Source organism: Lissotriton vulgaris, chromosome 12 (genome assembly GCF_964263255.1).
Source record: "Lissotriton vulgaris chromosome 12, aLisVul1.2, whole genome shotgun sequence".
Classification (NCBI taxonomy): Eukaryota; Metazoa; Chordata; class Amphibia; order Caudata; family Salamandridae; genus Lissotriton; species Lissotriton vulgaris.
This window is the reverse complement of record NC_141700.1, coordinates 84450560-84478232: the sequence shown is the minus strand read 5'-3', so window position 1 is coordinate 84478232 and position 27673 is coordinate 84450560. Positions and strand designations below refer to the sequence as shown.

At 43.4% G+C, this 27673-nt stretch overlaps 1 protein-coding gene across 1 annotated transcript in view; it reads left to right on the top strand.

The window, feature by feature from the left end:
• Positions 1–27673, top strand: part of LOC147673402 (ceramide synthase 2-like) — a 236029-nt gene that overhangs the window by 88794 nt on the left and 119562 nt on the right. The window contains exon 2 of the mRNA XM_086947261.1: positions 27484–27630. Within this exon, the coding sequence (XP_086803387.1) occupies positions 27484–27630 (147 nt within the window). The remainder of the gene's footprint in view (positions 1–27483; positions 27631–27673) is intronic.

Here is a 27673-nt window from a genome sequence, read left to right as displayed (position 1 = left end):
AGGCAGGGAGCAGGCCAGGCCTTTCTTTGAACTCGTCACTTCACTTGCAGTTGCAGGTGGTTCACTTTGCAGGTGGTTCACTTCACAGTTAGTTCACTTCATACGTATACTATGAAGTGAACTGCTTTGGCTGAAATATGCCTGCTTTGCTGGTCGGTCTTTATCCTGCTGCCTTATTGTCCATCCTGTCTGTGGCCGCTTAGAAAGATGAGAGAGGGACAGAAAAAAAGAGGTAGAGGAGGAGAGGTTTAGTAAGAAAGAAGTAAGACCGTGAGAGAGGTGAAGGGAACAGTGGTAATTTTTAGGACAACACTCGGGAAATTGTTCCGACCAGCGCCACTGGCCTGGGTGTCCTCGTTTGACATTTTCATGCTTTCTGGCTGGCCTGTGTGCCTTTGACTGAATGTGACGTTTCCATGCTTTCTGGCCACGGTGCCTTTGTGTGACATCTCCATGCTTCCTGGTCTGAGACCAAGAACTCATGTGTGACATTTCCATGCTTTCTGACCTGAGGACATTTCCATGGTTAATGGCCTGGGTGCTTATATGTAGCATTTCCACGGTTTATGGCATGGGTGCTTATGTGTGACATTTCCATGCTTTCTGGCATGCTTATGTCAGGTCATCATTTACGATTTACTGTGCTTTGAAAGTTAATACAGCTAAATATGTAAAGGAAAATGTGTTGTGCACCATTTTGGTCTTTCTTATTTCCAAATGTTCTTGAGGGGAGAACTCCCCCAACCCCCCAAACACCTCTAGCAGTCGTTAAGCACAGGGAAGGGGAACCTCAGGCTCCCAGCAAAACCTCACTATGCGGCTGTAAGTCATTACCAAGCAACTCCCCAGTACCGTCCTTGACTGCCCTTCACCTCGGCCGGGGCCATTTAGTATCCTAATGCCACTCGTAGCTAGGGCCACTGCATTTATGCAGCAGAGGTGGGCCACATTATGTGGAGGGTTGACTAAATTATGCAGAAAGAAAAGGGAAATAACCTGGCGTAATGTGGCACAATTCTTGATAGGGTGGTTCTATTCTGAGTATTTTACGCACAGTATAACTGTCTGTTAGAGCGTACACATGGTAAAACTGTTAATTCATTAGAAACACTCTAACAACCAAAGACAGTAATTAACAACTGAATGATGACCAGTCCACCTCTACGGAGGGCCTTCTGCACTGAAGCACTTCTCACACGTTTTTATTAACTTTTGATTTGCTTCACCTAAAGACAGAATTCTATTTTCACTAAAATCTACAGGGTATGAAGCAGGGCCACATTACAAGAGGCTTGCAACAATTCCATGATTCCCAACTGTGGTTAAGAAATAATCAATCATTCTACTGAATTCTATATTTTCATTTGCAGTGCCACTGCCTGTCTTTATTCTTAAACTGTATTTAACGTGTTTGTTAGTAACGCTTAAGAAGAAAATGCAATAATGAGCATGTTTGTTCAGCGGGTAATAATAGTCAATCCCGGCTTCCATCTTTTACAGGCTTATTACCATCGATAAAATAGGCGACAAGTATAAAAACAAAAAAAATGAACAACAGCACAGGGCGACCAAGATGAAAACCTCCCAAATCATTTGCACGAACCACTCGTACTAGAGGCGACACTGACATCCTACATTTGACTGGACCCGCTGTTTGATCAGCCCACGCCCACTACACGTGCTTAAAAACACACTTTGTTTTGGATATATTATATCAATCATGCCACATGGTATACATACATCAAAGAGGCCAAGTGGATCCCAGCAAAGAAAAGAAAAAAAGAAAAAAAATGAATCCGTCTCAACGCTACGTGGATCCATGCTTCAATATGTCAAGAGACCAGATGATGGCCAGGGTAAGGCAGGTTCAGCAAAAGACACAGTTCCTCGGCCACCAATTGATAACGCTGATTCTAATGCTAGTATGCATTCTGCAGAAGAGGAGGAAGGAGTTCAAATAGAAGAAAATGAAGCAGGAAAACAAGGAATGGAAATTCACATGGATGAATTTGAAGCAGAAGACAGTACTGAAAATGACTCTGACCATGATACTGTAAATGAGACGATGAAGGGCGAAAATTTGAATATTTTAGATGATGCTTCTTTTTGGAATATACCAGTTCCAGATCATTTGCGGGTTGAAATCATCAAAAGAGGAAGTGCTTCTTTCCAGAACAAAGATGGCCCTTTCAGAATTGCGACAAGGCAAGATCCAAAAGCAAAAGGAGATGTTCGCCAGCTGTCAAAAGAGTGGTTTTACAAGATGATGCCAAATGGCGAGAAAGTGTTGCGATCATGGATGGTTTACTCACTGGTCAGTGACAAATTATATTGTTTTTGCTGCCGACTCTTTGCCGCTAATCATGCTACAGATACGACATCCAAATTTGTGACTGGATTTCAGACGTGGTGGAAACTGAGCCCGAAAGTGCATAATCATGAGAGATCTGAAGAGCACTTACATTGCCTTGAAAAATGGAAAACATTGGCAGCAGGACTTAGACTGCACAAAACAATTGACGCTGAAAGTATTGCTTTGATGGACATAGAGAAGAAAAAGTGGCGAGACATTTTGCACAGGTTGCTCGATGTCACATTGTTTCTTGCCAAGCAGAATCTGGCATTCCGGGGCCACAATGAAGATGAATCTTCATTGAATAAAGGAAACTTTCTTGAAATGGTTGAGATGCTTTCTAAATATGACCCAGTGCTGAAAGAGCACCTAATGAGATTAAAGCGAAGCACATGTAAACTCAAAGCATCAGTATCTTATCTTGCACCACAAACTCAGAATGAGTTCATACATGTACTAGCAAATCATGTGAAGGAGAAGCTTGTCATGGATATAAAATCTGCCAGGTATTTTGGGATCATGTTCGATAGCACACCTGACACATCACACACTGACCAAATGTCTGAAGTGATCAGATATGTGAAAATCCAAAATAGGAAAGTTGAAGTAAGAGAAGTGTTTCTGGGATTTTTCCCTTTAAAGGGGAAAAAAGCTGTTGACCTCAGTTCTGATATCCTTAAAAATCTGGAAAGTGATGGACTCGACATTATGATGTGCCGCGCTCAAGGTTACGACAATGCTGCCACTATGGCTGGAATCCATGGGGGTGTACAAGCCATTTTGAAAAGAAAGAACAGGAAAGCTATTTTTAATGGATGTGTGGACCATTCACTTAACTTGTGCGGCCAACACTCTTTTGCTGAAAATGCTTCGTGTGTGACTTTTTTTGGAACTCTTGAGGCAATGTTTTCCTTCTTTGCTGCTTCCACTCACCGATGGGATGTTTTAATGGACCACACTGGAGTCTCAGTGAAAAGACTATCAACAACACGCTGGAGTGCTCATCATTCTGCAGTAAAGGCAGTGAAAGAAAAATTCGATGAATGTGTGGCGGCAATTGAAGCTCTATGTGATCCAGAGGAAAATTTAGACACAAGAGGTACAGCCCGAGGTCTTTTGCCTGCTGTCTGCAATTTCACGTTTCTGTGCTACCTTTTCTTTTGGTGTGATGTACTTGAAGAAGTTAATTCTACACAGCTGTACCTTCAGACTAAGGGCTTAACTCTTGACAAGGTGGTGAAAAAGCTAGAGACGCTAAGACTTTTCCTGTATGACGAGCAGCGCAATCATCTAGTAGAGAAGGCCATTGAACAGGCGCTTTTAAAATCAGACCAATATGGAATTTCAGTAGAGAGCAGAGTCAGGTTCAAGAAGAGGATGACAGGTGAGAAGACAAGAGATGTTGGACTAACTCTGCAAGAAGAAAACAAGAGGGCGATGCTTGAGTGTATTGATCGTTTCCATTCTGAACTCCAGATCAGATCAAGAGCCATCAATGAAGTAGCAGCCATGTTTGAGGCTGTTCAAGCTAAGAGTTTGATATCTGCCACTGAAGAAGAGTTACTGGTATCCATTCCAAAATTGACCACTTTCTATGATGAGTTATCCGAGGGAGAGCTTTTATTAAAAATACCAAGGCTGAGAAGGCACCTGATGGCAGCAGAGATTGATCTCGGAGAAGCCAAAGACTGGTCAGTATTGGATGTTTTGAATTTCATAGCTGAATGGGACTTCCTAGAATCTCTCCCATATCTCTCATTGAGCCTACAACTATTTCTTACGATCTGTGTGTCTGTGGCTTCATGTGAGAGGAGTTTTTCAAAGCTAAAGTTTATAAAGAACTATTTGCGATCTACCATGGGACAGTCAAGGCTTTCTGATCTTGCAATATTATCAATTGAAAGCGATTTGGCGAAAGGAGTTGATTTTGATGAAGTAATTAACAAGTTTGCAGCTTTAAAGGCCAGGAAAGGAAAATTCTGATTAGTCTAGATTTAATATGACATTGTCATTTGTACTGTTGCATACTATTCTGGCAGTTGCTGATTGTGCAAACCCAATGCAGAACTGTTACAACCGTATCTCCTATAACAGTAACATTTAAAGTTTAATGTTAAAATAAAAAAAAAACAGTAACATATTTTCTATGCAATTCTTAGTTCTTAACTTCTTACAATCTTTTACCTCCGACCTTGTTGAATTAAAATTTTCTTCTATGGCCTTTGTAAATATAGGAACTAAATTTACAAACGTTACTAAGAATTCTGTATGGTCCCGTTATTTGCCATCTGTGTCCACTGGCGGACTCGGAACGGAGGAGTTCCATGCGGGGACGGTAAGTCGTGAGGGGGGTGACACCAAGAGCTACCCGCACCGGGTGACACCAACCCTAGTGACGCCACTGGGGTGGACAAAGTTTTGGTCCTGAGGTGTTATCTTGGGTTAAAGGGTGAGTGATGTCACTTCTGGCAAATATCACTGATTCTGGTAACTCATTCACTTGCTTAGTGAGTTGTCACATGTCTTTGAGGCACATGGCCTTGGCTGCAGTGCGCAGACACCATTCACTGCCTCACAAAGGGAAAAAATAGAGGAAACATTGGTGCTACATACTTAAACATTTGGAGACATTTACCCAAAATGCAAAGTAGCTGCCATGTTTGCCTCCAGAATGTCTTCCTCTTCCAATTCGCTTTTCTCTTTCCCACTTCCTCGTTGAACCGTGCTTGTTTAGTCTCCAACCAAGATGAACTGCAACCAATTGCACTAAGCACTATGCATTCTGGAGCTAGCGGTTTCAGTCTTTTTTTGTGGGCGTTTTATATAGCGCCAACTCGACCCAAAGGTATCAGAGCACTTTACATGAGCACCAGTTGCATTACAGAGGGGCACATCCATTTTGTTAGGCACGGGGAGATTAAGTGATTTGCTCAGAATCACAGGATGTTGAGTGTCATTGCCAAGAATGGAACCCGGTACCCCAGCCTCGAGGTCGACCACTCTTGCCGTTAGGCCACCTTTTGCAATTGCAAGCAAGGTTCCCGAACCACTAAAATGAGAGCTGTTTGCAAACATCATGTGGTGGTTGAGCATGCCCCTGGCATCCTTATATGCCAGCTGAGTAGCCTGGCATGTAACAGGTTCTCAGGAGCCATTCAATGAATGTAATCACTTTGGTCAAACTAGGAATTTACTGGCTGGAGTAACCCCCATGCACTGCAAAGAGTGATTTGGGGTTTTTCAGGCTTGTGCATTATGTTAGCGCCCATGAGTAACCCCCATGCACTGCAAAGAGTGATTTGGGATTTTTCAGGCTAGTGCATTATGTTAGCGCCCATGAGTAACCCCCATGCACTGCAAAGAGTGATTTGGGATTTTTCAGGCTTGTGCATTATGTTAGCGCCCATGAGTAACCCCCATGCACTGCAAAGAGTGATTTGGGATTTTTCAGGGTTTTGCATTATTTTAGCACCACTATTAAATGGGGCCTAAGGCAGCTGCCTTACCTTCCTAGCTGCACTGGAGGTTCACTGTCTGTAACACACTTCCAAAGTCCAGTCTATTAGGATAACTTCAGAGCTCCATGTGGGCCAGTGATCCAATGAACAGTGAGCCGTGCAGCATGTGCTTGCCCGACAGTCTAGGTCTGTGTTAACAGGCTTACTTATCTATCGATTGGGCACAATAGACCTGTTTGCTTTGTCAATACCTAATACCATGTACTGCTGATAAGCACCATTGTATTGAACTATGTGTGTATGTATGCAGTATTTCTATAGCGCTAACCCAGCCAAAAGGCAATGAAGCACTCCACGAGGTCAAAGGTCAGCATAAAGTCAACAAGTGATAGGAGAGATCATTGGTTTTATCTGGGAGTTTATGAAAACACCCTCCTAGACAGGAAGAGGGCTGCTTGTGATATTGTATTGTAATTGCATTTATATAGCGCTTACTACCCTTGACGAGGCATCAAGTCACTTTTTCGGCGAGTAGCACGCTACTCCGGAACCCAGAAAGGATTAGTGTTGAATTAGTATAGTGAAAATATTAAAGTAATTTGAGTGGGTAAATGCAGTTAAGCCAATTCAGAGTACCGGGCCATAGCGCCAAGCTTAGGTGGCTTAAATGCCAATCATGGTAGAAAGAGGAATTTGCAAGAATTATGGAAATACCGCATAAAAGGGACTTTCCACCAACTCATTTTGTGAGGTTAAACCTGATGGAATATGTCCAAGCAAAACGGCATGGAACTTGGAGAAACCATGAAGTGGGTGCGGAAACCCAGATTACCGTGATAATTCCTCATTCCTCACTTGTGATAGTCTGGTAATCCTGCATGATGGAAGTACCTCTCCTCTGGAATCAGGTAATCTGGATACAGGTTTATCACTGTGGTTTTCCTGCACCTCTTGTGATGAGTCTTACAATAAAGTGTTCCATGCAAGTCTTCCTCCACCTATAAACTGTGCCCGGTAGGGTTATAATGGCAATCGGGTTCAAGAGTATAAGGGATGTTGTTCAAGTGTTTCACAGTAAATAAGTCTTTAAATGCCAGTGGTAATATCATATTCTAGCAAACCAGCCACATTTTCAGATCTGTGGTTCTTGAATCATAAATGTATGGCTTGTAAACCATCAATGTATAGATATCCTGGGCCTGATTCACAAAATATGTTTTTGGTCTATTTTAAAGTACTTTCTTAAATTTCTTTGCAGCAGTCCTTAATGCATCAAAAAAGCAGCCTGTTTCAGCTGCATCAACAGGCCTGCCCTCCAAATGAAATAGTGCTGTATTTATTTTAGTGATTAAACGTGTCCTTTCATGCACTCGCTCCAAAAACAGAGCGGGCGCTGGAACATGTGTGATCTTGTGCCAAGTACCACTGGGTTTGTTACTGGCTACTGCCAGGGCCACTGTGAAGGCCTCTTTTATACCAGTGACAAATGTCAGATCCACAATGAGCCTTAAAGCTTTAAGACAGCCCTCCACAACTAGTGCTTAATTTGTACCGCTGTTATAGGTGGCAGCCACTCCTATTTGAGGCACAACTTACATTAAATTATCAGGCATGTCCTAAGAATAATGTAAGACCAGTTTACCTTTCTTTTGTTTATTTAGTCAAAATATGTACAGTGCACATAGCTGTTTACAAACTAGTAGTAAGAACCGTCTTTGGGCCCCTGGTGCCACTCCACCTAGGAAATAGTAGTCATATGTGATGCTTTTGTGAAGAAATGTGTGGTCCCCTACACTAGAACATCCTGCGCATAAGGCGTGAACAAATATTTATAGCTGGCAACATTTATTTCACAGATAATTCATATTGCAACAATTCCTTCTGTATTATTATTATTATTTTGAGTCACAGTCAGTATAAACGAGAAATGCAGCATTTTTATCAAATACATTCTTGCAGAACTTGAATCTTTGTGTGTGCTTTTTCATTATATTTTTTTGTACATAATAACCAGACATTAGTGAAAAAATATAAATGAATTATATAATATTAAAGCAAGCAATTTTTAACTAATTATAACCTCAACCAGTTTATTTTTTACCCACAACAATAGCATATGTTCAGAAAATCTTAATGCAGGTTTTTTTTTAGGGGGGAAAGACAAAGAACAACAGAAATATAAATGTGAAAATTAAGAGCTGGAGGGTGCTTGGGCTAAAGTTTTTTTTACATTGATTGATCTGCTAGCACTACTGTTGCATATATAGCATGACATTAGATTCTTTCTTAGATGAAGTAGCAAAACTTTTTTTATGGATTTAATAAAAGAAAGACGGTTGTTGAGCAGTAGCATGGTGGCCTGGAGTAAGTTCCTTAAATTTGTTGTGTGACCAATTCATTAGTAGTGAAATTTTAAATTTCGTTGGTTCCAGTTGCTCAAAGTTCTTATATCTTATTTACTAGATCAAATTGGGCATTTATTGATTGATATTTCATTTTGCTTCATAACATTTCATTTTACAACAATTTTTTACAACAAACAAAAAAATGAATGAAACTTTGTTCTTGACTGTGTGATCCCTATGGTGGAGCCCAGTGGTTAGTCCTGCTTTATTGGCTACTGTTTACTGACGGCCTTAGTCCTGTGTGCCCAAGAAAACCCCTTTATACATGCACTCCAGTTTCTTTGTGGTGGATTACACATTTTATTCCTTTATAAAGGTAGCTTCTGTTGCTTTGCATCCATTCATCCATTTGTTTCAAATAGAATATCAGTTGAAACATGTTGCACCTATCTTGCTTTATGCAAACAAGTGTACTTTTATAATGGAACAGGAGTCCCTCGTTTCTCTCTCAAGGGCTTGACGCGGCACTCATTTCAGTTCATTTTATTATTATTTTTACAGGAAATTTTTATTAGGTCTTGAAAGGAATGCATTTTCATCCTTAACAGAGAATGGGCAAACCAACAGAACCACCCAGTAACTCAGGCAGAGGGTTTTCTTCACCTTGCACCTCTTCCTTTGTCCTGTCGATTGTTTTGGGGTGTTATTTCTCCACTTCTGCGTGAAGTTGGAGGCGGCTGCAGGGTCCCAATATTGGGATTGTTTAGCGCGGTGTGAAAGGTTCAGTTGAGCCACGCACAGAATTTAAGCCTAAGCACCTAAGTTTCAAAGAAGTCTACAGATGGGCTCTAATTCCTTCCTCCTCATTTGCTGAGTTTCAAAAATAGAAATATCCATTCAGAATTAAGGAACAGCTGTTTGTTACTTCATGCTCTGATCAGGACCTTTCCCTGTCGATGCGTCATCACTGAAGTGGGCCATGATTGTCATGTTTGTGCTTTCTTTCCTTGGCCCAGGGCCGGCCTTAGGCATGTGCAAGCTGTGCACCTGCACAGAGCCACCACACCCCAGGGGCCACCACGCAAATATATATCCATAATATAATAATCCTCTGAGGATGGATACATATTTGCGTGGCGGCCCCTGGCAGGGATTTGGCGGCCTCCGGCTCTGTTCTACTCCAAACCCTTGACCCCCCCCCCCCCCTTCAATGGGCTCCGTGCTCCGCCCCACCCAGACCCCCTCTTCCAGGGCCCCCTACCTACGCTCCCTGCCCAGGGCCACCACAGCCTAGAGCCGCCCCTGCTTGGCCTCCCCCAACCCCAGATCCAATTCAGTGATAGCGTATGACCTGTTTATGCACCTACTGTGCTGATTAATACATTGTTGTTGGTTTTAGTTTAAACATCCCAACTATGTTTCTATTTTTGTAACTATGTGTCAGAGATTCTCATCTTGGCGTAGCTGTAGGTTAAGGACCACAAGGAGAGATATCTGTGGTGTAAGAAGGTTTCTCAAGGTAGTTCCTGTTGACTCCTTTAATACACTCAAGTATGGTGTACCTGATGCCTTGTAAAGATGTTTGGGAAAGTACAGAGTTCTTCATCACGGTGGTCTCTTTAAAAAAAGAGGCAGATCCCTTTTTTAGGTCGAGCCTGGGCAGTACATGTGCTGCTCTGTGAGTCATGCTGTATTCAGGTATGAAGTTGAAGCTCCGCCCACTTTCCGCCCATACTTTTTATTGGCTTCTGTCATTGTCCTTTGGAAACTGTGGCTTTTTATTGGTCAATAGGCTTCGTAGTCCCTCCTTAGTACCGCCTTGTCTCATTTTGTAACCTCCCATGAGGACACCTCCATTTACATGTGTAGTTACTTGGTAGGCTTTAATTACAGCCTCCGGGCAAATGGTTTTCAGCTGCCTGCTATTGCAGGCAGGACACAGTCTCTCCCAATGCTTTATTATCTTTTTACATAGCAGGGCACGCCACGCTAATAGTGGCAGCCGCGCCTCTGGTTTATTTGTGCACGGAACGCAGCCGCATTTTTTTTAAAGCATTTATAATAAAAATGTTAACTGCCCCATGCCGCACTTACACTTTAATGACGACCGCGGCGCTTTCCTTAAACGAGCGGTGTCTAAGGAGTGGGGCGCAGCCGCCCTTAAAGTGAAAGCGCAGTATAGGGCGCCTTTGCAAAAAAATATAATTTGCCAACTTGACTCCCCTTTACTGATCTTTCCCTTTAATGGCGGTCAAGCCCCTTTCCTTAGACGGGGCTCATCTAAAGAAAGGGGCGCAGCCGACATTAAAATGAAAGCGCGGCTTGCACGCTTTTACGAACAAGCATTTGCAATGCAATAGGTCTCGCATTTACAACAGTTTCTTCAATGCGAGACTCATTGCATTGCAAATGCTTGTATGTTCTCTGCTTTGAGCTAAACGGTTATGAAGCGAAGCTGCTGCTTACAATAAGAAGCGAAGATATTGAACCAAATCCTAATTTTGAAATGCCCATTTAAGGTATCCGAACTCCAGCATTTGTTCTGGCTGCAGATAATTTACTGCCGGGCTTCGAGTGCACTGGGTACATTGTCAAAAGCTGCTGTAACTTTGTATCTGTGGCTCTGATAACTGCAGCATGGGACCACACACACAGACAGAAGGGTCTTTAGCCACCGAAGCATGTAAACAGTCTAGCTTGTTCACAAAGAGGAAAAATCTTTGTTGTGCTTTGTTTCTCAATATCAGCATGTAAAAATTCGGTGTGCAATCGTGTCAACATTGTTTTGGCCTCAACCTGTAGACCTGTACCCTCTCAAGGGAAGAAAACGTAAATGTGAAATAAGTGTGTTTCCTGCTGGGATTTACAGAATGATTACTGCTCGAATCTGGATCGGGGTTTTCTAATAGATCTTTTACGGAATATGCACACTGCTTAAAAGTAATGGATACTCTGTTCATGACCATACAAAGTCAGCAGTGTATAGTATACGGAGGCCCAAGTAGGTACCAGTGGCTGAGATCAGTTCAAGCGTTCCATCCACCACTGTTTTGTATGCTTTAGTTCAGGCAGAAGCGCTTCACTCAGGGTGGTCTGTGTTCAAGCAGAAGCACTTCACTCTGGGTGGTCTGTGTTCAAGAAGAAGCACTCCACTCTGGGTGGTCTGTGTTGAAGCAGCAGCACTCCACTTTGGATGGTCTGTGTTCAAGCAGAAGCACTTCACTCTGGGTGGTCTGTGTTCAAGCAGAAGCACTTCACTCTGGGTGGTCTGTGTTCAAGCAGCAGCACTTCACTTTGGGCAGTCTGTGTTCAAGCAGAAGCACTTCACTCTGGGTGGTCTGTGTTCAAGCAGAAGCACTTCACTCTGGGTGGTCTATGTTCAAGCAGCAGCATTCCACTTTGGATGGTCTGTGTTCAAGCAGAAGCACTTCACTCTGGGTGGTCTGTGTTCAAGCAGCAGCACTTCAATCTGGGCAGTCTGTGTTCAAGCAGAAGCACTTCACTCTGGGTGGTCTGTGTTCAAGCAGAAGCACTTCACTCTGGGTGGTCTGTGTTCAAGCAGAAGCACTCCACTCTGGGTGGTCTGTGTTGAAGCAGCAGCACTCCACTTTGGATGGTCTGTGTTCAAGCAGAAGCACTTCACTCTGGGTGGTCTGTGTTCAAGCAGAAGCACTTCACTCTGGGTGGTCTGTGTTCAAGCAGCAGCACTTCACTCTGGGCAGTCTGTGTTCAAGCAGAAGCACTTCACTCTGGCCGGTCTGTGTTCAAGCAGAAGCACTTCACTCTGGGTGGTCTGTGTTCAAGCAGCAGCACTTCACTCTGGGTGGTCTGTGTTCAAGCAGCAGCACTTGACTCTGGGTGGTCTGTGTTCAAGCAGCAGCACTTCACTCTGGGTGGTCTGTGTTCAAGCAGCAGCACTTGACTCTGGGCAGTCTGTGTTCAAGCAGAAGCACTTCACTCTGGGTGGTCTGTGTTCAAGCAGAAGCACTTCACTCTGGCAGCAGCACTTCACTCTGGGTGGGCTATGTTCAAGCAGCAGCACTTCACTCTGGGTGGTCTGTGTTCAAGCAGAAGCACTTCACTCTGGGTGGTCTGTGTTCAAGCAGAAGCACTTCACTCTGGGAAGTCCTGTGTTCATGGAGCAGCACTTCACTCTGGGAAGTCCTGTGTTCTAGCAGCAGCACTTCACTCTGGGTGGTCTGTGTTCAAGTAGAAGCACTTCACTCTGGGTTGTCTGTGTTCAAGCAGCAGCACTTCACTCTGGGCGGTCTGTGTTCAAGCAGCAGCACTTCACTCTGGGCGGTCTGTGTTCAAGCAGCAGCACTTTACTCTGGGCGGTCTGTGTTCAAGCAGCAGAACTTCACTCTGGGCGGTCTGTGTTCAAGCAGCAGCACTTGACTCTGGGCGGTCTGTGTTCAAGCAGAAGCACTTCACTCTGGCCGCTCTGTGTTCAAGCAGAAGCACTTCACTCTGGGTGGTCTGTGTTCAAGCAGAAGCACTTCACTCTGGGTGGTCTGTGTTCAAGCAGCAGCACTTCACTCTGGGTGGTCTGTGTTCAAGCAGCAGCACTTGACTCTGGGTGGTCTGTGTTCAAGCAGCAGCACTTCACTCTGGGTGGTCTGTGTTCAAGCAGCAGCACTTGACTCTGGGCAGTCTGTGTTCAAGCAGAAGCACTTCACTCTGGGCGGTCTGTGTTCAAGCAGAAGCACTTCACTCTGGCAGCAGCACTTCACTCTGGGCGGTCTGTGTTCAAGCAGCAGCACTTGACTCTGGGCGGTCTGTGTTCAAGCAGAAGCACTTCACTCTGGCCGGTCTGTGTTCAAGCAGAAGCACTTCACTCTGGGTGGTCTGTGTTCAAGCAGAAGCACTTCACTCTGGGTGGTCTGTGTTCAAGCAGCAGCACTTCACTCTGGGTGGTCTGTGTTCAAGCAGCAGCACTTGACTCTGGGTGGTCTGTGTTCAAGCAGCAGCACTTGACTCTGGGCAGTCTGTGTTCAAGCAGAAGCACTTCACTCTGGGCGGTCTGTGTTCAAGCAGCAGCACTTGACTCTGGGCAGTCTGTGTTCAAGCAGAAGCACTTCACTCTGGGTGGTCTGTGTTCAAGCAGAAGCACTTCACTCTGGGAAGTCCTGTGTTCATGGAGCAGCACTTCACTCTGGGAAGTCCTGTGTTCTAGCAGCAGCACTTCACTCTGGGTGGTCTGTGTTCAAGTAGAAGCACTTCACTCTGGGTTGTCTGTGTTCAAGCAGCAGCACTTCACTCTGGGCGGTCTGTGTTCAAGCAGCAGCACTTCACTCTGGGCGGTCTGTGTTCAAGCAGAAGCACTTCACTCTGGGTGGTCTGTGTTCAAGCAGAAGCACTTCACTCTGGGAAGTCCTGTGTTCAAGGAGCAGCACTTCACTCTGGGAAGTCCTGTGTTCTAGCAGCAGCACTTCACTCTGGGTGGTCTGTGTTCAAGTAGAAGCACTTCACTCTGGGTGGTCTGTGTTCAAGCAGTAGCGCTTCACTCAGGGTGGTTTGTGTTCAAGCAGAAGCACTTCACTCTGGGTGGTCTGTGTTCAAGCAGAAGTACTGCTCTCTGGGTGGTCTGTGTTCAAGCAGCAGCACTTCACTCTGGGCGGTCTGTGTTCAAGCAGAAGCACTTCACTCTGGGTGGTCTGTGTTCAAGCAGAAGCACTTCACTCTGGGAAGTCCTGTGTTCAAGGAGCAGCACTTCACTCTGGGAAGTCCTGTGTTCTAGCAGCAGCACTTCACTCTGGGTGGTCTGTGTTCAAGTAGAAGCACTTCACTCTGGGCGGTCTGTGTTCAAGCAGAAGCACTTCACTCTGGGTGGTCTGTGTTCAAGCAGAAGCGCTTCACTCAGGGTGGTCTATGTTCAAGCAGAAGCACTTCACTCTGGGTGGTCTGTGTTCAAGCAGCAGCACTTCACTCTGGGTGGTCTGTGTTCAAGCAGGAGCGCTTCACTCTGGGTGGTCTGTGTTCAAGTAGAAGCACTTCACTCAGGGTGGTCTATGTTCAAGCAGAAGCACTTCACTCTGGGTGGTCTGTGTTCAAGCAGCAGCACTTCACTCTGGGTGGTCTGTGTTCAAGCAGGAGCGCTTCACTCTGGGTTGTCTATGTTCAAGCAGCAGCACTTCACTCTGGGTGGTCCTGTGCTAGCCTGCACTTCTTTCTCCACTGTGTGTTATTTTTGGTTGTTGCTAGAACGCAGAGGGGCTCCAACTTCTCCCTATTTACACCAGAGTTACTAGCATTTTGTTTAGGCACAGTCACTGTTGTCGTTTTACAGGTTTTCCCTTCACTGAAGAAGATGCTGCCTGAGTCAGGGGAGAAAGCAAGCCACTCACTCTGTGCAGGCATGTGCAGGGGGGCACTACTAGAGCGCGGCTTGGGCGCTGTGAGGGCTCGAGTAGGTAGTCCATCACTCTCACAAAGCAGCCTCCTAGCCCTTCACTCTCAAGAGAAGCGCAAGTAAGATGGGCATATCCTGGAGAGGACAATGTCACTGATTTATAACAAATTGATCCATAACATGGAAGACCCTCTTACATCATTACGACAAAAATGGGCAGCAGATGGCATTGAGATGGATGATGAGGACTGGCAGGCGGCAGCGTCATCCCCCAGGGTAGTGGCTATACCATCTAGACTACGTCTGGTGCAACTAAAAATTCTCCACAGGATATACATGACGGGGCCTAAATTGGTGCAGAAGGGAAAAGCGCCCACGGGAGACTGCCATAGGCACTGTGGACATATAGGAGCCTTCCTACATATTATTTGGGAATGCACGCACATACAGTCCTACTGGAGAGAGATGCACGAAGTTGTAACCACAGTTATGGGAGGACCCCTTCTCCCGGAGGCATGAAGGTGTTTATTAAATATTTGGGAACCAACTGATCTCAACTCGCACCAGACGCAATGGGTCACTCTGTGGTTTATGGTGGCAAAACAGAAAATCACCCAGGTCTGGAGGGCCCGATCCCACCTACTCTGGAGAAATGGCAGTTAGATATGGACTGGTGCATGTTCCGTGAAAAAACAGTGTCTATTGCACGGAGTTGCCCGAGAAAGTGGTCCAAGATATGGGGACCTGGAACTCATAAAGAGGAGACACCTGTTCCCCGCCAACTTCCGCTCGCTCCAGACGAACAGCTCTCTCCTTGATAGACCTCACCGTGTGTTGTCATGTAACTGTTGTCATACCTTGCTGCACCCGATTAAAAACTGTATTGTGGCTTATTGCAGATTGTAAATCAATGATTGTTAATAAAAAGTTTTATTAAAAAAAAAAAGAGAAGCGCAAGTGTCGACTGTCCCGCCTTGCCCTGATCGCGGTATTGGTCTACCCGAAGGGCTTTGCGGTTATGAGGAGCACGAACTTCCGGTTTCATCTCTATTCTTGTGCTTACGAAAGAAGGCTATTTTAAAAGAACTTACTGAAAGTTGCCTGTTACACAATCCTTGACCTCGCCTTGGTCATTGTTTGCACGTCTGCAGCGCTTACATAAATCAATGTTTGTTTTCCCTGCACCCAAAAGTGCCCAAAACCACTGTCTGTTATTGCATCCCATGCCTTTCTGGCAGCATCAGCTGGAAGTCAAACAAAACTTATAGATTTACATTGCTGATTAAACTTGTCTTTTATTGAACTCCTGCTCGGAATTGCCCAATTACAGGGACGTGTTATCTTAGGTCTGCCCACTGTTTGCTTCTGGAGAGAGCCAGACGGGTCCTATTGGGTGGTGTCCAACAAGTGCCGCTCATTGTCATCAGTGGACAAGAAGTGTGGAATGTATTCCTCCTCTGATACTGAGGGGGTGGATAGCATCAATTTCTCATTGACGTTGCAAATAAATTGTGGATCAAATCTCAGATGGTTCCATAATAATTACACAGTACAAAATATCAACGTGATAACAAGACTGTTCTTAAACAACTCGTATAGCAGTGTTGCTGATGGAGGAAGAAGAGTTTTATATTTGCCCTCCCGCTAATCGTCTTCAAAAAGGGGAGATAGCTTCTCCATCGACTTGTATTTACACCATGGTTCTGGGGAATAGTTAGTACGGATGTAAAAAAATAGATCGGTGGTGTTGGGAACTGTTGAACTACAGTTGATATCAAGTTTTTTTGTAAAATAGTGCTTCCAGAGAGGATGCAGAGGGGCTATAGAGGAAGTGTCGTTGGTTGTGAATACCTTACAACAAGAGTTTGGTACGTTGTAAGTTTATTTTTTTTATCGTGTTTGGCCTTTCCTCCCTCCAACCTATCTTTAGTTTGTTTTGTCATGCCTTGCAACTTTCCTCAACCTTTTCTGTTTTTTAATTCACAAAATGCTCCTACTGTTTTGGCAAACAATTTTGAGAAATAAAATCATTGGTCAACGCTATGTGGCAATGTTTTTAATTTATATTTTTTCATCTGGCATACGAGTAGCAAATCTTTTTAGAGCTGCAGTTCATACAAAAATGTGTATCGCCATTATGCCATTTACTTGGCAGGGCCTCTTTACATCTAACCACAGAAAGCGTCCTGATGAAGGCCCCTGTGGCTATGTGAGATATTGAGAGAAACATTGCAATAACGTTCTCCCTTTTTAAAGTAACACTGACTCGCTAACATCACAAGTGATGTTACTTACTTTTGAGATGTTTGAGCTAAAGTTTCTTAAATCGCCTAGATTCTTCTCAAGAAAGTGTAAAGTGCAAATCCAGTAGTTGACAGAGATAACTAAATGGTTAATTAGTGAGTAACATGGTGAGGATGCTTCTGCCCATGCCAGCACACACAAATGAAAGAATATTTAGGTCACTTTCATGAATGAAAAGCCTTAATATATTTGCAACGCTTGCGAATGTCAGAAGAAAAGCTTCATCAGTAAGCACTGATAGATAAAATAAAGCAGGTGCTCGAGCACCTGCTTTATTTTATCTATTAGTGCTTCCTGTTGAAGCTAACTTAGTAACTATTTTAGGATGGCGCTGGCAGCTTGCCGGCGCCATCCTAAAATAGTTAAAAGTTCAACAGGCTTGAACTTTTGCCCCCCAAATCCGCCGCTCGGGAATCTCGCGGATTTTCAGTAAATTCGTGGGAGTTCGCGGATCGCGGATTTACCGAAAATCCGTGAAAATCCGTGAAATCCGCGAGCGGAATGGATTTTCCGCTCACCCCTACTCCCAGAGAGCAGAGCCCTCACACAGGCTGGTGGAGAAGGAGAGAGGCAGTCCTTGGGTTTGGAAACTCCCTATCGAAGTACATTTTCTGTTCAGAACAGGGCCACAACGTCTCTCTTTGGAAACAACATATGGGAGGATTTCTGGTAGCATGACCCTCAAGCTAGTACCAGATATTGTTTGCTTAGGGGTTCATAGAAATCAAATTGCAAATCTGGGGTTACACCGTTCGATTAGCTGCCGGTTCCATTCCCTGATGATCATTTTGGCATCCTCTGCAGAGACTCTGCTTTCTTTTGGCTGTAACCACTGTGCCTTGGCAGAGATTGTAATATCCTGTTATTTTCTTTCATCACAAGTGTTGATCTAAGGTTTCAAGTCTCATAAGTCTTATGATGACACTCATATCTATTTTTAGGTCTCCTCCAAAAGACATTGTTTGTCTATGTTTGTGCACGCCTTGACTGTACGGAGTCATGGATGAGAAATGGCTCCCATTGGCTTAGCGTGCCTAATTCAGATCTGTTCGGGATCGGCTCCAGACCGGTCTCTTACGTCAGTAGAGATCTGCGGACCGACTCCTTTATTCGTTTTTATCTTCTTTGAAACTTAACGTAGAGCTCCTGGTGTTCTCCTGGGCAGTGGACATTAAATAACCAATATCGCTACATGCCGCGTCTGAGAAATGTAGGGTATTGAGAAGGAACATGGAGTGTCTGGTGGGATTAACTGCTTCATTCTATTAGTGCCACATATCACAATACTGCTGTAGAGATCCCTTGCTTCCAATACCTCGAAGGTAACGGATGTGCCCGAATAGCTTGGCAAGAGATAACATTCTGGCTTGGATGATACTTCAGTTTTGCGATGAGGGTTTTTCGATTCTCATTGACAAGCCCAGGTTGCTATTCAACAAAGAGAGGAACCAAGAGGGCTTTTTAACGGGGTCCAGTGTATAGGCCCTGGAACTAGGTCAACAAAAAAGGATACTCTGTTCCCCAAGGGGAGAAGAATAAATGAATAAATGAACCAACACTACGTGAAGTGAAAGGGGGTAGGGGGAAGCCCCCTTTCGGAACTAAAAGCCCAGGTTGCTGCGATGCAATAAATTGTGAATTTATTTTTCATGAACTAAGGTCAGAGCAGGCCAAAGCTGTATTATCCAATTGACTCAATCAGCAATCTCTGCTGGGTGGAGCCAGGATTCATTGGGCTAAATTAGGTGTTGTCCAGGACAGGAAACAACACCCATTCACTACTATTGTTTTAGTTCAAAGGTCTCTAGATACAGGTGGGGGTAGAGTTAATGATGGGGCGAGGGAGGAGGGAAGACTGGGAATAGACCGTGCAAAAGAGCCTGGAAGGGAGGTTAACTTTTGGATCCATGTATAAAAAGTGTTTTTCAAAAAGCTCATATGTCAGAGAACAACTGGGCTAAGATTGATAAAATGGAGAACTCCCAAATTGGTGCCATGCTGCTGTCCTAGCCAAAGTAAAGGAAGCAGGGTGAGTCTCCTTTCAGTATATTGTCTCTTTTTAATCTTGAAGTGTCCTTCACTACTCACAATGAAAGTGGAGGATTTTCTGGGAGAAAGTTCTAAAAAGTACAGAGGGATGCCTCATTTGGAAACAGGAAATAACAAAGGTCTCTGGGATCGAGGAAGGCGTTGGACTTGCATGGAGGCATGGGGACAGCAGAGTGACACCAGGCAAGCCAGTGTGCTCCTGTGCTGTTAAAGCAGCACGCTTCCAAGCCCTTTGTCTCTCACCTCCACACATGCAGGGTTTGCCCCTCTATCTGGGTCTTAGCTGTGACCAGACTGGGGCTGTCACATCTTTTCACACACCCACAGCTATGCAAAAATAAGCCCCCGACTCGGATGGCACCTTCTCAGAACATTGCTTCCTATTGACTATTAGACCACTTTCTAATAAAGTAGTATTTTCCTTTGCCATTTCAATCCTTACTTTCCCTAATTTTGAAATCTCGCCTGACAGCAATAGCTGATGTGTGTCGAGGTTTCAAATAACACCGGGACACCTCCACTCAGTGGACCTTAAGACCATAAAGTTCCCAGAGTTCATATTCCTTAAATATTCTGGCTACTGGGGGCCAAATCGGGTATTAAATGTTATTGTTAAATTATTTCCAGATTGATGCCAGAGTTGCCCATGGCTACGCCACCAGGTCAAACATCATTATGAGTAATCCGTATCGAGGTACAACATCAGATTTTAGAATCGTTTTCCTAAATGATTATAAAATCTGATGTTGCACCTCGATATTGTGCCAGCCAATATAATAATGCCTCTATTGCAGGTTGCTGGAGAACCCTCTGTTTCAGAATCTACCTACAAGCAACCTCTATTATTTAAGGGTGGACCATAAATTCTTCTTCGCCGGCAGAGTTTTTGCCCACTGCGCGGTTCGCTTGTAACGTGGAGATCCGACATTACCCCACCAACCGCTGCGTGGAGTTTATTGCTTGCAGCTTGCCAACGTTAAGTTGGCAAATGAGAATTTGCATGCCCTAGCATGATTTTCGGGCGCTAGAATGGCACCCAGTGAGATTTTCTCACCGCAGGCAGTTGTGGCAGATCGTAGTCGTTCTGAGTGAGAAAGCTGCCACTCAAGTTGAAAATCTACTCCAGTGGCAGAAAGAAAGCAGCGCCCTCTGGGACGCCACATGGTGCAGTACGCGCTGATTTTGCAACGCAGAACAAGCTCCTGGCACCAAAAATCAGCATGAGCAGCATGAAGTGCCAAATTCTGCCCACTCGAGAAATGGAATCGTTTTTACGTAACTCCACGGAATTCCGCAGAGTGAAACTTAAAGAGTTCCGCCCACTCTATTATACTGACAGGGGAAATAATTTTGATCTGATTTATATTTTTGTCCCCACAGTCCATATCCTCATCTTTTAGCATTTAACCAAGTACTGCCTTTTTGACCTTATACAAATTGCTCCAAAAGTCTGTTTGGTATATGCCCAGGCATCTTGTTATCTCTAGTCCAAGGCATCCATCACTCAAGAAAGACAAACATCGAACTGCGGTTCATAATGATCAGTTCACCTCCTCCCCAGGCCCAGCAATAGTTGGAGGGGGCTTCAAACAATTGATGTCAAACGTGTATAGTTGGTGATCACAGCAAGAAAGGGAGACATAGGAGGATTACAATCAGGGACCAGTGACAAAGAGACCAGTGTTAATTTGCACTATATAAAAGTGAAATAACATTACATAACATAACAAAGGCCAACACATTGTCCGGTGTTCTATTTCCCTCATATTGATGATCTTTTTGACCTCCCGCTCTAGTCTTACCTAGGATCCATCTTTACCCACTCAATTCTTTAGTTCTGGGCAGAATGAATTTGAGGAACAAAGATGTTGACAATTTAAGTATATGCTGTGATACCTTTCTAGATAGCAGCTGTGTTGTAAGGTGAGGCTTTGGCTGCACCCTGAAGAGTATGTCTCTTTCACCTTATGCCATTGGGTGGTTGATGTATTATTACGCCTCCCATAAAGACCTTGAGGGACTAAGTTGCATCTCAAAAGTATTACAGTTGTTCTCATATATGCATTTATACAGAAATCAGTAGTTTTTCTCTGCAGTACGTGTTTTTTTTTTTACATTTTTGTCAGGGACTTAGACGCAAGCGTGTTGATGGTATCATCATTAATTCATAGGGATGACATGATATATAATGTATATAAATACATTTTACAGCAACAGCTGAGAATTGAAAAAATACATGGCCGGGGGCAAACACCCCCTGTTTACTCCCTTGTGAGAACTCTAATTGTAGATATGGATTTCAATATATAGCTATGGAAATGTATCTGTTTTAAGAAGCATTGTGTTTAATAATGTAGGGGAATAAATATCAATGTGAGATGTATTATGGACAAGTAATACGGTTTAAATTGTCTTGAGATCGTTTAACTTTTTGCTTTGGTGATTATGAAGACATAAAGTTGACCTCTAAATATTTTTGAACTGGTTTAAAAATACCATAGACAAGGTTGAAACCTCAGGCTCTTGTGTTCGCACCACTGTGAAATATTTTCAAGATGGATTTTAAAGAATGTGTTTTCTACTATTTTGCAAGTGTTGAATGTGACAATGTGTTTTTTTTGCTAACACAGAAAGCAAGTTGAGAGAACTTTTCTGCACGTGTAGTACCCTGCCTGATAATGAACTGTTGAGCCTTTGACATGCTATTTTGTTTTAGAGTGTTTTAAAATGTATTTGCCATGGTTACAGTTTGGCTATTTCTTTTGGTACATTAGGAAGTGTTGTGCATGTGTTATAATTATGTGTATTGTCCATATTGAACATCCTTATGAACTGGACTTAAAAAAAAGAGAAACATTTAACTGGTCCAAATTTCTGTTCATCCGACAATCCCAGTATACACATATTGCGCCTAGACACCCTTGGGTATTAGCTGCTGTATTAGCTGCGCATTAAAAATCATATAAATAAAAATAAATAAATAAATATTATTCCATCTATGCCATGATTCCAAGTCATCCAGCTTGTCGACACTTTCACAACGATCGCATAGTCTCCTATGCTGCATCCACTTAAAGGTCAAGACTATGCTAGCAGGGGAACAAACTTTCAAGCATCTATAGTGGCTTGACTATTAATTATTGGGGTGCAACGTGTAATTCCACACCCCACGCTAGCATTGAGACCATAAACAGACTCCGAAATGACCATGGACTAGAGGTGGTTCCTTGACCTATTTATCTTTTATGTTCCTTTATTTTATGTTTTGTTTTCTTTTGTGTTTTACTTTGTAATGTTGTTTTTTATGATGTGTTTTATGTTATGATTGTTATTGTGTGCTATATATTAGGTAATCTTTGTTTAGTTCTGCATGCCAGGCACATCACTGGTCTCACCTACTATCACATCCAACAGATTGGAGGAGGTTTGGTTTACGTCAGGTTAGATTGACTTGTGACACAAGGACATTAAATGTATTTATTCCCTGATTAATATGAACACAGAATTGTTGGATTGAACATCAAACAGGACAACTGCTGTAACCAGAATGCCAGCCTCTTGTGATCTGAAGGGCTCCTTCGCCCTGTGTGTGCAGAGCACAGGATCAGCTGTGATGCTGTGCCCTGTCAGTAGGAGTGTATGTGGAAGCAGCTGAGGCCCCTAGTGCAGAGGTGTGAGATGATAAAGCACAGGCGCCAGATCTGGCTGAGGATGGCGAGAAACCTCAGCTATTAATACTTCAAGGAGTTAAAGGTATTAATAGAATAGTGAAGGGCTGTACGTTTGATATGATCACAATTTTGAGCCCAGCAGAACCCGCTCAGACTTTATTTATTGAGGTGCATGAAATCTGGTACTTTCAGCTCTTTGCAGTGGGGTCACTATTGTTCATTGTGTGCAGAGAGAAGACCTAAGCTTGGCATATGTGTACTCTCATTGCACAGGCACCCATGTTACACTATGTATGTATGGTGGTTGGTTTACTGGCTGTGCTTAGATGCGTATAGCCAACCACATTGTAGGCTCCTTTGTTTCTCTACCTATGTATGGTGGTATTTGCTGTCTGTGCCTTTAAGCGGGCAGTCACCACATTGGGGGCATCTAAGCCACTCCACAGATGTACGGTGATGTGTACTCTGCCTATGCCCGGGAGCAAATAGTCACTACATTGTTGGCACCTATGTCAGTCTATGTTCTGTAGTGTGTGGTGTGTACACTGCCTGGATGTGGACATACGTACAGTGGTATGTGCACTGCCTGGGGGTGCCACATAGTAGGCGCCAATGTCACTATACATGTGTTTGATGGTATGTACTGTTTATGCCTTGATGGGCATAGTCGCCACACTTTGGGCACTGAAGCTACTCTGTATATCTGTTGCGGTATGTGCTGTGTGTGAGTTGATGCGGCTAGCCAACCTTATTATTGCCGCCGACACCACACCAAAGATGTACTGTGCTGCGTGCATTGACTGTGCCTGGGAGCAGATTGTCGAACACATTGTAGGCAGCTCAATCGTTTGGTATGTACTGTAGTTTCTGCTGCCTAAAATGTACATTAGCCGGTGTTCACAATGCATTATTAACCTACCCACACACACACATCATTGGTGTGTTGGCCATGTTTTCCGGAATGTCATGGCATCCTCCTTTGGAAGCCCTCCGGCACACACCTCCCACCTCGCTGAGAGATCAGGACAAACCGACAATGAACTGGCGTAGTGACTTGAAAAAATGTAAAGGATTAATATTTCTGACAGGAATTTAAGTCGTATTATGTCTAGGGCTCCCCTTTTTATGGCATTTCTTTTTTTAATATTGTCAGTATTTAGCCATATTTTTTGTGTTCTCTGAATAGATGAAATTGTAATATGGTATATTTCCACATTTATTTAACTAATAAATATGTGCTCATAGTTTGACACCTGTCATGTTTTAGCAAATTAAGCAGCCAAATATGCTCAGCTGTTAGCCTGGAATTAATGAAAGACGGTATGGAGATGCACTCAAAAGAAGCCCAATTTTCTGTCTTTTTTTCATTTTTTAAAAATAAAGCAGACGGGAAGCACATTGTTTTAGGTCTGTATTTATCTGTAAAAATCAGTAAAATGGAGAACTGGGAGCTCTAATTATGTCTTACATTGTTTTAAGTTATGTTTTATGCTTTGCTATATATTAGATTTTATGTTGTGTTTCATGTTTTGTTGTGTGGTATTCTGTGTAATGTGTTATGTTCTGTTTGATGTTATGAATTTTGTTTTATATATTGTGTTCTGTCGTATGCTATTTGTGTTTGTTTTGCTGTGTTTCATGTTACTTTTTGTTTTATTGTTTTTTATTTTACGTCTTATGTGTTATGTTGTGTTTAATGTGTTCTATGTTTTTGATCTTTTTTTATTGTCGTGTTATGGTTTATGCAGTTTTTTTTATATTATGTGCATTTGTTTAGGGCCTTCGTGCCATTTGCAATCATGCATGGTTGGAAACTTGGGTGGACGCGTTTTGGGCTGTGTTGTAAGTTTGGTTGTACGGACTGGATAGATATACATTGGTTGCAGAAGTTTGTTAATGTTGCTTCAAGGGTGTTTTTTCCACCTGTTAGGGTTGGTGTGAACTGATGAATTCAGACATGTTTTACATAGCCTTTACATATATTCAGGGCTGCTTATTCGTCTACAGCGGCGCGCTTTTAACCTCTTATTCAAATCAACCCATTGTCAAGTCATTTGTTTGCAGCGTGCTTTGATAGTCTTAATTTTCAACATGGAGCATGGAAAGAAGCACCGTGCTTCGTGGAATTCCATTTGGCAAACCAAATTTGTTGGCACCTGATAGAACGTACCTTTCTAAGCTCCTTACCTGATCTTCCATCCACCAATAAGAAACACAGGAGCATCAAAACAAGAGGTCCCGGAGCACTGTTGAGCAATCGGGGTGCTTTATTTAAACCCACCTGCTGCTGTATAGAATATTGTCTTTGGATGTGACGGATGGAGTCATCCATTGGTTGGTGCATGCGCTGATCTCTGGCGGGTTTGGAGTAATGGACGGTCCATCCTCCATGTTGGAAGGAGGACCCGCTGTGGGTGGTAATTCATGCCGATTTTTATAACCAGTGGGACCCGGTTCTCATCCCAGCTACTTATCTTCGCGTCTGCACTCCACTCATTATTCTTGGGTGACCCTGGAAGAATACCTCTACATCTCAGGGCCTTGACTGCCTTATATTCCAAATGATAGGAAGCTTTGAAACCATACGCAGTGACGAGGTCTCCGCATGCAATGTGTGCCCTTACATTGCAGAGGGAATCCCTATAAATTTAGGTCCTCAAGGGCTGCCATTGTCAATCGATAAAACTGACCATCCTCAGAGGAAGTTTAGTGAACTTATCTCCTGGTGGGTCAGGGTTGCTCACAGATTATATATTGCCTCAGACTGTTTTTTTTGCACCATTTGAACAAATATCAAGGTTTGTGTCCCTGCAGCGCAGTGGTTAAGAGTCAGTGAGCAGCTGACACGGGTGTACTCCGTCTAATGGCTAGCCTGATATAGCCAAGATCACACCAGGTGGAAAATGGGGGGCTGAGACTTGGACACCAACAGACAAAAAGAAAGTCCTCTACCGAGAAGTCGAGTCTCTCTTCCCCCAATAGCTGCATGGGCTGGAACGTGTCCCAGTTGTGGGTCGGTTAGTGGGCAGACACCATGGCTGCCCTGGAGAGACGTGTTCCGCTTTGGTGAAGGGAGGTAAACAAAGGTGGAGCCGTTTCCTGGCAGAGAACCACGGTCAGGTCCTCACTGAGTAAATTCTTCTCTGTATCGCCAGCCATAGCAGTGCTGTTAGCAGGGTTTTACATTTTTTTAAACTCACTAACTTAGATTGATTTACAAATGGTCCATGATGTAGTAAAAAAATATATCTAAAGAACCAGATACGAAGATGATGGATCTAAGAGCAGATGGCCAAATAGAATATGAAAAAACAAAGTGGGACAGATTAAAAACGTAAACCACAAACACAAGTTAAAGACACCCTCTGGACACACTCACGACAGGAACACAAAGAGGTGACACCAACAATGTGCAGTCCTTGCTGCTTACATTTGCAAATATCCATCGAGGGTGAGAGGCCATATACACATTTGAATTTTTCTTTCTACAGCAAAATAACAGCCATGTTGGGGGTGGTCGCGTCCCCTCTGGAGTACTTAGGCGGTTACCACTCAGAGACACAAATTACAACGCTAGATTGTTTAAAATTGGCACATTGTGGAGTATGTCAAGAGGCCAAGGATTGAATGGGTATACAGAGTGAACTCACTTCTAGTGGGTTGTGTGTGCGAGTAGTATTATTGTACACATTTGCTGTAAACTAAAACAATTTAAGTAGATGTACAACTATTAGAAAAGTGCTTGATAGGAAAACAGTTATACCTAATTAAACTAACGAGTCATATTACTTAAATCCTTTTCAGTCCTCAAATTCTTTAGTGCCCGTAATTACTGAAGGGGACAGACTTGATTCTATGTCTCATTCGGCTATGCAAATAGGAAAGGACATCACACTTATTTTACAAGAGGACCGAGCACAAATTATTGAACAAACCAGTAATGAAAAGGAATATAATGTAAGAGAGTGCAATGTGCCCCGGTAACAAGTGATTCCAATTTCTATGCTACCTCTAACAACTATTCTCCACATAATCTCATTCTGTGACCGGTCATGGTAGACGTCATCAAGTCCTGTAAATGATGAATCTGTAGATCTCGACAAACTGGAAGCATCAGTTTCTTTCTCTCTGCTCCAAAGGCAGTGCTAAATACAAGGAGATGAGACCATGTCAACAAACAGGAAATACAAAGGAGAGAGACATGGCCTTATCAATATCATCCAGATGTATCCTCCTCCATTTCATAAAAGTGGGCAATTAACAATGTTTTCCTTCCACAGCCACTCATAAGGGTTGCTTTTATATCTTTTAGATATGATTGAAGCTCACCTCCACACTCTGTAAACAACAAAATGCGCCAGATGACTTTTTCTGCCCATGTCTTATAATTCACATTCATAGTAAATATTTTAATCAGGAGATTTATCATGTTCTTCCCAAGGGGGCACTGGGCTATCACCTTTGTTTGTTGTGAATAAAATGGACAGCCATCTCATAGTTTTATGGAAAGTCACAAACCAGGAAGATACATTACTTGACTGTAGGCGGCATTCAATGTGGCGCCTCAGAGATCCTTTGGCCACACTGGCGAGACAAAACCAGTAGATTAGGATTCTTTGCAGATACTTAAATAGGATGTTAATCAGTCCCAACTCCAGCCTTAGGGCGTGTGCGTCTTGGGAGGCCCAGCTGTCTTTTCCAAATATTAATTTTGATGATACGGTAATATTATTCTTGAAGAGTATTTCACAGCTATAGAGCAACAGGTTAATTATTTTCGATACTGCTTGATAAGGCAATTCCATTATGATTCAGAGGCAGGTCTTTCCATGTCTATTATTAATAAAGTCCCTCCTACTGACGTAAGCGATTTATTCTGTAAATTATTTTGTAGTTTGTTTTTGAAAGGCCATCTAATAAATTTGCAATAGACTTTTCAAGTGTGAAAAAGAAATCTCAATCTTCTCTGTTTTGTTTCAGGTACGTAGCACTACCTTTAAGCAGGAGACTGGGTATCAGGGAAAAATCCAGAACGAAAGCAGAACCCAACAAGGTTTTGGAGAACTTCTATGCCACGCAAAGCAAGCACCCAACAGAGGTGCGTTTCTTCAGTTTCTCATCCTGTAACCCCTGTTCCCATG